Source organism: Volvox carteri, assembly GCF_000143455.1.
Source record: "Volvox carteri f. nagariensis unplaced genomic scaffold VOLCAscaffold_75, whole genome shotgun sequence".
Taxonomy (NCBI): domain Eukaryota; kingdom Viridiplantae; phylum Chlorophyta; class Chlorophyceae; order Chlamydomonadales; family Volvocaceae; genus Volvox; species Volvox carteri.
Window position 1 is genome coordinate 584,895 of NW_003307618.1, and position 11,179 is coordinate 596,073.

General features: G+C 58.9%; 2 protein-coding genes across 2 annotated transcripts in view; one reads left to right on the forward strand and one right to left on the reverse strand.

Annotated features, from left to right (window-relative positions):
- The window catches only part of VOLCADRAFT_98697 (uncharacterized protein), a gene marked incomplete at both ends in the record, with an annotated part of 9,377 nt that extends 4,759 nt beyond the window's left edge, over positions 1 to 4,618 (reverse strand). The window contains 7 exons of the mRNA XM_002957558.1: positions 189 to 439; positions 723 to 902; positions 1,247 to 1,795; positions 2,091 to 2,426; positions 3,129 to 3,368; positions 3,696 to 4,184; positions 4,568 to 4,618. Of these exons, the coding sequence (XP_002957604.1) occupies positions 189 to 439; positions 723 to 902; positions 1,247 to 1,795; positions 2,091 to 2,426; positions 3,129 to 3,368; positions 3,696 to 4,184; positions 4,568 to 4,618 (2,096 nt within the window). The remainder of the gene's footprint in view (positions 1 to 188; positions 440 to 722; positions 903 to 1,246; positions 1,796 to 2,090; positions 2,427 to 3,128; positions 3,369 to 3,695; positions 4,185 to 4,567) is intronic.
- Positions 4,619 to 7,776: 3,158 nt separating this feature from the next.
- VOLCADRAFT_98698 (uncharacterized protein) overlaps positions 7,777 to 11,179 on the forward strand; it is a gene marked incomplete at both ends in the record, with an annotated part of 7,037 nt that continues 3,634 nt past the window's right edge. Inside the window, 5 exons of the mRNA XM_002957536.1 lie at positions 7,777 to 8,114; positions 8,584 to 8,965; positions 9,765 to 9,880; positions 10,201 to 10,456; positions 10,713 to 10,876. Of these exons, the coding sequence (XP_002957582.1) occupies positions 7,777 to 8,114; positions 8,584 to 8,965; positions 9,765 to 9,880; positions 10,201 to 10,456; positions 10,713 to 10,876 (1,256 nt within the window). The remainder of the gene's footprint in view (positions 8,115 to 8,583; positions 8,966 to 9,764; positions 9,881 to 10,200; positions 10,457 to 10,712; positions 10,877 to 11,179) is intronic.

Here is an 11,179-nt window from a genome sequence, read left to right on the forward strand (position 1 = left end):
GGGAGAAGGGGGGAGGGGGGAGAAGATATACCAGGGTAATTGTGAGGCAGATTCCTCATCAGGGTTCGTACAGTAATTTCTTTCCCTCTTTCCCCTCCAAAACACACACACGCACACACACGGTCTTCAGCGTTTTAGGGTTTTACCCCCCCCCCCACGTCATCACCTGCCCTGATGCCCCTCCTCACCATCCTTCCCTGTCTCTAAGGACTTGTAGCAGCAGCGTCTGACGGGACGGATCCGAAACCAACATCTCGAGCATGTAGCCGCCATCAGCACCGCCGTCGCCGCCGCCGCCGCCGAGTGTGCTGCTACTGCCGTCGCCCGTCGGCCGCCCTGTCGCAGCAGCAGTAGCACGCATGTCGTTTGAGGGCTGCTCCCAACTGAAGCTGTTGGTTCCGGAGCGGGTAGGAGAGCGTTGTACGGCACCCCCGCGGACCTGGGACGGAAAATAGATACCGCGGTGGGTAGGTTAAAGGGCTTGAGATGCTGTCCTGATACATACATACATATATACATGCAGGAGTCGCTCCATTCCAGACCAGCGCGTGCGCAGATTCGTGCGAAAACAATCTGACCCGCGGGGTAATGCTGGCCTCCCAAAACACACACACAAAAAAAAAAGCGCGTCGGGTCATGCTCCTATGAGCACATTGCGCACACACACACACACACGTGTTTCCAATTCCCCCCCATCTTTCCTACCTTCTACCATTACGCACCTGCGCCATGACGTACACGTCCAGCCGCTCCGCCGCCGCCGCCGCCGCCTCCAGTCCCTCCACGCGCCGCAGCCGCAACCTCAGCAGCCCTGGCGGCGGCAGCTGCCGTACGCCGCCTCCTCCCTCCGCCTCTACCCCCGCCAGGTGTACGACAACGTGGCGTGGGTACAGCATAGTGCGCTGTAGCAGCAGCTGTGATTGCGTGTTTATGTGTGCGAGTGTGTATTTGCATGGCCGGGGGTGAGCGGGTGGAGAGGGGGATTAGTGTTGGGTTTTGACGGGTTTTGGGTTTTAACGTTCAGGGACGCTGGGAGTTGCTTTTTTCCGCGAATCCTGCGAGTCTGAGGGGGCCTGCAGGACGCAGCGACAAGGCGAGACAAACGGACAGACAGACAAACAAGTTTAAAAAAGACGCACGCAGGCATGGAGCTAATCCATCACCGCCAGATTGGTAAAACCGAAAACTTTCCCATGCCTCCTAAATTAGAAAATACTTGGATCTTAAGGTTGGTCCTCCCCCCCACCTGAACACCGCCTCGGAGTGCCCAACCGAGGACGGGAACCGCCAGCACATCTAAAGTCCAGCCGCCGCCGTAGCCGCCGTCACCTGTACGACGACCATCACCACCAGTACCAGCGTCGGCGTCGGCATGGACGCTGTACGACGCTCCAGTCGTCTCGTCCCGGGCTTCGCCGCCGTCCGCCGTCGATTTCGCCGCTGCCTCGGCGCCCTCCGCCTCTGCTGCCGCTGCCGCTGGCGGCGGCGGAGGGCGCCGCCGCCGCCGCCGCTGCCACGTGAGACCCCCCCATAAGTCCAGGCCCACTCCTAGGCTGGCGTCCAGTAGCGGCGGATGCAGCAGCGTTACACCGACGGCAGCTAGGTACGGCGGCTCCGGCAGCAGCGGTCCCAGAACGAGCCGTACGGACGCGCGCAGGTGCAGGCGGGAGAGGGACAGCAGCACTGGCGGGAGGACTAGCCGCGGCAAGCGGCGCAGGAAGCCGCCGCCGCCGCCGCCGCCGCCGTGCCGTACCGTAGATCGACCAGGGAAGCCAAAAGACACTCCGAGCTCCAACTGCTCGGAGGGTCGTTGTTCGTTGTTACCGGAAATAACAATCCCATTGTTTCATTAAATGTACGACGTATCCATGTGAGTGCGGTGATCTAAAGAAGCTGTAACGGTAATTTGAAAATGTTGTTCAGAGCACATTAATATCTTTTTGAGATAGGGCCTCCGAGAAGTACGGCGGAGAGGTACAGAAGTACGAAACTTTTGCTGATGACCTTACGTGCTGAAGTCTAGGTTAAGCAGGCAGTGCCGGACCCCATACCTCTCATTCCGCGACTCCACTCCCCTCTCCTCTGCCCACCTCCAATTCTGAAGCCCAGGCAATGTCGAACTCCACTACAAGCTCTTCGACGGCACCGCCGCTGCCACCGCCAGCGGCGGCAGCGGCGGTAGTGACGCCGCCGGCGCCGCCGCCGCCACCCGGCGGCGCCCAGCCGCCCGTCGCTTTGACGCCGCCGATTTGCGGCGGGGCCGCTGGACCTGCCGTACATCGCCGCAGCGTCAGCTCCGCCAAGCCAGGCACACCGCCCGCCGCCACCCGCGCCGCCGCCGCCGCTACCTGTTCACGAACGGCCGCCTCCGCCGCCGCCGCCAGCTGCGGCCACAGCAGCTTTAACAACTGGTTCAATGCGGAGGCCTGCGTCACAGTCCACGCGTACAGCGTACGGTGTACGGTGTACGGCGACATGCCGGCGAGGGAAGTCAGACATGCAAGAAGCACAAACCAACTGCCGACGGCCAGAGCCGATTGGATAAGGCCCCCCGGCGGGTGGAGTGTACGGATGGCATCCGAGAAGGTGCCGCGCACGGACATACATAACGACATACGGCGGGTGCCGCTACTACCATACGTGAGGCCCAGGGGCAGGAAAATACAGGTCTCAGGCAAGTCAAGAAACAATCCCAGTAGAAGGGGGAGGAAGGGGAGAGGAGCGGAGGGGAGGGGAGGGGGGTGATGGTAATGTACGGAAGATGAACCCTAAGTCAACGGAACTAGCGCTCGTGTCTCAGTGCAGTTGTGGGGGTCGGGGGGTGGGGTGGGGGGGGGTAAATGTAAGTGTATAACCCCAAAACACACACACACACACACACAAAAAAAAAACACGACCCTAGAAATGCAGTACCCCGTCGGAGGGAACGGGCCCGGCCCCCCGGGGAAAACACGAGGTCACGTTTTTCTTCAAAGGGCAGCGGGGGAGAGGAGGGAGAAGAGGAGCACCGCACTGCACAATTATTGAATTATTGGGCACGAGGCGAGAACTGGCGGCTGGTTATTGATGTCGTACATGTCTCCTTTCCAAGGAAGACATGTACATACATACATACACACATACACCACCTTTTCAAAGTCCGGTGCTCCTATCCAGGACGGGGCCAGGTCGAGAAGTTCCCTCTGACCCCGCGCACAAAGGACGTCCTCCACCAGACCGGCGGCGATGCCCGCGGCGGCACCGGCGGAGGCGACGCCGGCGGCGGCGCCAGCGCGAAGCCTCTCGATGCCAGCGGCGGCGGCGGCGCCCCCGCTCAGTGATGCGGGCAGCACTTGCTGCCCCTCGACAGTAACTTGAAGGTTTCGGAGCTGCACCCCACCAGGTAGATCCAAATGCAGATCTCTTTCCGTACTGCCGCCGCCAGCCGTGGCGCCGCCGCCGCCGGATTCCGCCACTTCAGGCGCCGCAACGTCGGGCGATGGCGGCGGCGGCGGTGACGAGGATAATGACTGAGGTGACGGCGACGATGGCGATGGTGATTGGGACGGCGGCGGCGGCGGTAAGGGCTCCGAGCGCGGCGGCAGATGAGGCGGCGGCGGCGGTGGCGGCGGCGATGGCGGTGACTGTGGCGACGGCGCTGCCCACGGTAGCGATATCGGCAACGGTGGCGGGGGCGACGGCGGTAAGGGCTCCACGTCGGCTGCCGCGCCGCCGGCCGGAATGTCGTACTCGACTGCGAGCGGGTCGAACCCATGGGTCCGTCGCGGAGGCATGCCGGCGGCCGCCGCGACCGCATGAGCGGGGCTGCTGGGCGGCGGCGCTTCAACTTCGTACAGACGAGGCGTCGGCTGAGGTAAGGTAGCCTCCGCTGCCGGCGCCGTCGTGGGGCCGAAAGCAATGGTTTCGGAGGGTGCGTGACGCGTGCCGCCGGCGGCGGCGCCGATGCCTGTTGAAGGAGGCGCGGTAGAAGGAGCCGCTGCCGCGGCCGCGGCCGCCGGAGGTGCCGCCGCTGAGGGTGGCGGTGGCGGCTGCAGTCGCTGCGCGAGGTTCTCGGCTGCATCCACGATCCTGCTACTCCAGGGACGGTGCTGAGGCTGTTTGGCTATGGTGGCGGCGGAGCCGCCGCCGCTGCCGTCATCTTGGTTCTGGTTGGTGCTGCTTTCGGATCCTAGGAGACCACTGACCTGTAATAAGAATACAAACAGGAATCCCGAGAAAAATAAAAAGGAGGCTGGTGGACCTCACAAGCGTTTGTGCGCGCGCGTTTTGCTCAATACGAATAGTTTGGCAATACTCCTTTTGGGGGATCGCGTTTCCTTCGCTTTCGCATTCCGGTGCTACGACAGGACGGAGCAGTGCAGGGCAGGGCTGGAAGGAAGCACTTTGGCCAAGGGCCTGCCCCGCCTCACAGCATCATCGTGCAAATCGGAAAAGAAAACTGCTTAGCAGCACCACATGACCTGCTGTAACAGAATGCAATCCTCGTGACCAGACACCAGAGCTACCAGGACTCCTTTCGCCATTTTTCTCAGCACCGGCGCCGCGCTTTCCCAGATCTGTAGCTTACCAGCAGGCCAGCAGCTGTGCCAGCTAAGCTACCAAACGCAACACAAAACATCTTTCCAAGCTGGAATTAAGGAAAGGTCCTTCGCGCGGGAAGATACTAGAGCCGCGCGAAAGAACTGTCAAAGCAGTGCTGCGCAAAACAGATGGAGCAGGGACGGAAAGGAAAAACACTTCAGGGCTGTCCGGGGATTTATGCTGTTACAGTATTTGCTTAAGATTCTACCTACTCCGCGCCACATCCAAAAGAGGGTTTCCTTACTTCTCGCTAGGCAAAGAGACACCACCTCCAGCACGATATCTGGTTGCGGAGGAGCGCAGGTGACTGCAGAGCGCCAAAACGAAGATTTAGAAGGATTAATTAACGGCGCCAAAGCCGCGCGACATCGTAATACGCATACGCAAAACGTAGTATGGGGACATGCCCGTCATCCAAAATGGATACACACAGGCAGTCACTTGGACGCGACACTAACATATGGTGCGACAGCAGGCAGGCGGGATCCGGATCACCAAAATGAGCTGTCACCAGTTATTACATCACCACATCGTGGGTCTAAGTTTCACCGACCCACGGGTCATCATACGACCGCGAGGATGCATTGCGGTCCCCTTTGCCTGCCGGCCGCTGTCAGACCCACCGCGGCCATAGCACTCCACTCCTCAGGGCCTCCTGCCGAGTCCGCGTTTTTATCATCGTCGCACATCCGTGCACAAAGTCATCCAATGGAGTATTGTTTCCCACAGCCTTCCTTTCTTCTAGTGGATACAATTAAGTTGAGAGCCCGACCGGCTCTGTTTGTGCAATTGCAAGCCCACTGCACTGCACAGCGCACTGTGGGTAATGTTACACGGCCAAGCATATTTCTCGTAGCTTCAGTAACAATATCACCTCGGGTAGAACGGAGTTGAAGATTGGAAAGGACGTGAAAGGACGTGAAATTTAACGTTTTATAGTTGCAGCAGGTTGTCTGTGGTCCAACTGGCAAACTGGCTCATTGTGGCTCATCCCTCTTCGGAGCTCCCACTTGGGAATACGGTACACCTCCTGGGTAGATGATGATGATGATGATGATGATGTTACTTGATGTACTCCTCGTAAACTCCCAGCCAGCCAGCCAGCCACAACGTGAACGCAGGAGCAGCTCTGTGGCCCCAATAACAACCCCCAAAACCCCGAAATAGATAGAATTGATAGAATTCCTCGTGTCAGGCGTCTTTTTGTGCATTACAGTGGTGTGTATATATACATATATACAGCGCACCATGGCCTCGCAGCGGCCAAAAAAGAACAGTACGGCGCACAGTAATGGCGCACAGTGCACCACCGTGCATTCGCCGCCGCCATGTCACCGCGTCTCCCCCACCCCCCGACCGCCAGCAAGGCCCCCAACTTGCATACCAACACACACGCATACACGTCTTCAGGTTTCAGCTGTACGACAGAATGTCGTAAGCACTGGTAGTGCTCTGCTGGCATGTGTGCATAGCGGCAGGTCGTTGGTTAATGTGTATGCATGAATGGGTTTTGGCGGTTGGCTGTTGTCATTGTTCACCGGGTAGCCGCTACAGCTCGACCCGCTCGCTCTCCGCAACAAGTCGACAACGACGATGACTTATTGCCCCTGCCTCTGCTATTGCTGCTGCTGCTGTTCGCGCGACACCACGGGTTGCTTGTCCGCATTGTCGTACAAATACTTCCAACCCTCCAACAAATGCGCGTATTCAGGGTTCCCCTGGGAAGGGAAAGGGATGTACGACAAGTCGGTGGCGGGTTCGGGTTTTACGAATGGTTTCGGAGTCGTTATCCAGGCGGAGGAGCTCCGTACCATACCGTACGGACTGAGACATGGGGCCGGCACAACCCCAACTCACGACACTCGACAGATAGACAGACGGACAGACAGACAGACAGCAACAGCCCATCCCCACAACCCAAGGGGTTGTGTTTTAACACGCCGTCAGTAACCCTCCCCACTGGGGGGACAGACTGCGGGGATAGGACCGGATCTCTGCCCGATGCAAAACACACCCCCGCATATACAGACAGACATACAGACGTACATACGCAGCTGCCGCCGCACTCCGCTTCACCCGCTCACCTCCGCCTCGCTGAGCGCCCTGGCCACCCACTCCTTCCCCCCCTCCACGTTCCGGCCACATCCATAACCCTGCATCACCATCTGACCCACCAGCGCCATGGACACTGGGTTGCCGGAAAGAGCCTCCTGACGGTGTGTGTGTATGTATGTATGTATGTATGTGTGTGCGGGTTTAAGGGAGGGTGAAAACGGGGGAGTAATAGGGGATACGTCAGGATTGGGAACCCCGGCCCGAAAAAAGGTAATAGAAAAGGTAATACAAGGACTGGAAAGGGGGAATGGGGTTTACGGGTTTGGGGAGTGTTTCGCGGGATGATGTGACGCGTGTGTATGACCGCTGTGTGTGTGTGTGTGTGACCGGTCGATGTGGCGTGTGTGTGTATGTGTGCTTGTGTGACATGACACCAGGCCCCTCATGTAAAATATGTCGATTGCCGTGCCGTACCTCCACTTCTTCATAGAACCATTGCGCCTCGCAATCCTCCACCGTCACGCGTAGTGGAGTGCCCACCCGCCCCTTCCGGGCACCGCCGGCGGCGCCGCTGGCGCCGCCGCTGCTACTGCCCAGGGCGCCGCCGCCGCAGCTCACAGAGGGATTTACGGCGACTCCCGCAAGAGCAGTAGATGGTTCGTGGATCTCCTGATCGCAGTGCTTATTATCCAGGATAGTCAAAGGGGTGATCTGAGATACCTGCTTGTGGAATGCCACTTGATGGTGATGTTGGGTGCGAAGTGCCGAATTCTGCAGGTCTGTTAAGGCCTCTGCGTTATCCAAAGGACAGGCAGTAATAAGGCAAGAAGCTAGAGACTAGAATGAGCTGCCCTCCAAAGAAGCGAACTTGCACATTTCCACAAGGCTTGAAGTTGCACATATGCAATTTAAACAGTATTCGAATATGCTTGTATAATAAATTCTCAGTATGTCCAATGTGAGATTGTGTTGAATGGGCGGTGGAAGGCTTTGTCATCGAAAAGGGCGCGACGACTGCTCTTCGTGCACACCGTTTTGCCACAGGAAAACTAATTTACTGTATGTGTGTTATACCCATGTAGAATCGATACATACTTCACACCATTTTGTTACATAGCTTTGTAGACTTCATTCGTTACAATGGCAAAGCGCAATGCAAAACGGGAGCCTGTGAAAGAGGTTGAGTCTGAAAGTGAAGATGAGCTTGAAGAACTCAACTTGGACGATGAAGCAAGCTCGGACGACGCGGACAGCGATGTCGACGCCGACGGCGAGGACGAGAGTGACGAGGAGGAGGACGCAGGCACAGCTTCAGACGCAGGCGAAGACGACGAAATTGATGACGCCATACTGGAGCTTATGGCTGCCCAGGCTGAGCGAGCGCAAAGGAGGGCCGCCGCCAGGACGACAGCTTCAGAAGGCGATGAGCCGGAAGAAAGGCGAGCAGCCCGGCCGCGTTTCCAATTACAAGCTTTCACGTGTGGGCCTTTCCAGGAAAATCTAGAATTGGTCAAATGTGTGGGTCGGGTCCAGTCCGCGCCGTTGAAAAACAGAACCGAACAAAACGTCCTCGCCGACACCCTCATCACGGGCGCCAATGGGGGTGTTCGGGACGTCACAGCGTCCTTATCCTGCCGTGCACCTTCACCCTCATTTACCGCCTCCTCATCCCCCTCCCCCTTCCCCCTCCCCCTCTTATCCTTGCAGCAGCAGCTTCACTGGCTCGCTGCTCGTCTTTTCCCCCGCCCCCCTCCCCCGTCCACTCGTTAATCCGTTATTTAAACCCAACCATCAGGCAGCTCCAACACACAAATATAAACACAAGCACATGTAAACTATTCGTGTACCATCATCGGCGTTACCCCCCCCCCTCAACGTCGCGGCTCCGAAGATCATCAAAACACACACACGGCCTCCCCCTCCCCTCCCGTCTTAACAACCCCACAGGCCGCTACAGGCCTCCACACGAACCGTAGGGAAGTCGCGAATGGCCGCCACCGCAGCGGCAGTAGCAGCCGATGAGGAAGGAGCGGCAGTAGCAGCCGATGAGGAAGGAGCGGCAGTAGCAGCCGGGAGAGGGGCTGGGGGTGAGGGGGGGCCCGGGGCGGAAGAGGGGGATGCTGACGAGCGAGGGGAAGGACGTGTTCCGGATCCAGGCAGCGATTCCAGCGAGGACGAGCGACCTAACCGAAATACCGTTGGTGCGGTGCCCCTGGAGTGGTACAAGGACGAGGAACACATTGGTTACGACATTGACGGCCGCCGGATCGCACGGTCTGTACGGAAAGACAAGCTGCAGCAGCTGCTGGACCGAAACGACTCCAAAAAGGTGTGTGTGTGTGTTTTGTTTTGTGTGTGTAGTAGGCAAGCTAGTAGTGAGACAGTTTACTTAGGAATGGCTCTTTCGTTACCTTCGTTACCTTGTGCCAACCAGCGGCCAGTCGGCACGTAACGCCCACCACCACCGCCTTCTCAGAGTGATTGCTTGCGGAGGATCGGGGAGGCGAAGGGGAAGAGGTGGAAGGTCTAAGAGGATGTCGTACTCTGTCGAAACACCACGTGCCTTGCCTTTCGCAACACCCCTGCCCAAAAGGAAGTACTAAACACGACGTGACGCGCATGTCGGGTTTTTGTCGTCATTCCGTACAGGCCCTACGTACAATTTACGACCCGTACAATGACGAAGAGATCACGCTTACTAAGGAGGAGCTGGCTATGGTCATGCNGGATTTCCTAACGGCCAGTTCCCCCATTTGGAGGTACCGGGGGGTGTTGGGGGGGGGAAGGGAAGGGGGGGGGTAAAGAGAGGGGAAGGGAAAGGGGAAAGGGGGGAGGGAGGGAAGGGGGGGAGGGGAAGGGAAAGGGGAAAGGGGGGAGGGAGGGAAGGGGAGAGGGAAGGATCGTATGATGCAATGCGAGCAAAGAGGTATCGGCTGCAGAGGGGGGGGGAGGGGAAAAGGAAAAGGGGAATCCTTAGGTCGCAGAAATGTGGTTGAGGGGAGGGGCGAGGGATGGGGAGGGGGAGGGAAGGGGTATTTCCCAACTGACAACTGAGAGCGGCGCTGCACACCCCCCCGCCGTCATCACCCCACCATCTCTAACCCCACTCCCCCAAAACGCACGTGCAGGTGAATCCGTACGAGCCGTACAATGACTACTTCAGCCGGGAGAGGGAGATGATGCCCATTGTGGACCGGCCCGAACCCAAGAGCCGATTCGTGCCGTCCAAATGGGAGGAGAAAAAGTGAGTGAGCTAGGGGTGTGTGCGTGTGTATGTATGTGCATGTATGTATGTATGTATGTATGTATGGCAGGTGGGTGCCGTTGGGATGGGGGGGACATGCCTGTGGCCAGGTCAAGGGGGGGAAGGGAAGGATGTTCGTGGGGGAGGGGTGATTCGTGCTGCGTTTCAGGGGTGTGTGTGTGTGTGTGTGTGTGTGTTCCTGCCATAACCACTAAGCGAAACCCAGCCGCCGCCCTCACCTTCCCAGCCCCCCTGTCACTCCCTCCCCCCCACCCACACAAACACACCTCCCCTTTCCCCCGCCACCCCCTCATCCCCAGAATTGTGAAGCTGGTGCGGGCCATCCGTAAGGGCTGGATCCGCATAGGGCCCCAGAAGCTCCGCGACCCCGAAGATCTAGAAGATTCCCAGCCGCCCGCCTACTTGCTGTGGGCGGATGACGGGACCGTGGAGGGCGGGGAGGGGGGCCCGGGGGGGAGGAGCGGCAGCGGGTTGACCTACATTCCGGCTCCGAAACCGCAGTTGCCGGGTCACGCGGATTCGTACAACCCCCCGGCGGAGTACCTTCCCACGGAGGTACGGCATATGTGTGTGTGGAGGGGGGAGGGATAAGGTTTTTTGGAGATTGTGTGCGTGGTGTGCATCTGTGTGTGTAACCCTTAAAAACCCTGCAAAACCCTAAAACCCTTTCCCGCCTTGTCGCCAGGTTGGGTCCCTGTCAGCCGCCTGTCGTACCTTATTTACCTTTACCCCCCCAAACCCCTCCCTCCAAACCCAAACCCCACCACCACCCTCCCCCCAAACCCTCCCCCCAAACCTCCACCACCCCCAGGAGGAGATGTCCGCCTGGCGGCTAGCCGACCCGGAGGACCGCCCCCGCCACCTGCCCACCGCCTTCCCCTCCCTGCGTGCCGTACCGGCGTACGGCGACTTCATCAAGGAGCGGTTTGAGAGGTGTCTGGACTTGTACCTGTGCCCGAGAGTCCGGAGGAAGAGGTGGGCGAGGGGGTGGTTTGCGTGTGCGTGCGTGTATGTGCGTGTGTGTTTTAACGATCGTTGGGGGCGCACCACCACCACCACCACCACCACTACTACAGGCGACGAGGGCACCTAGGCTAGTCGCCATTAGACCCACGTAGAATGTCGTGTGTGTTTCGGGGCGTGTCTGTGTCTGTGTGTGTGTTTTTGGTGGTGGGGGGGGGAGAATGGTGAAATGGGGGCTGGGGGTATCCAGGCTGGTCACCGGGCGGCCTGACAGCGCTTTCCGTGCCACCACACCAGCCCCACCCGCCCCCCCCC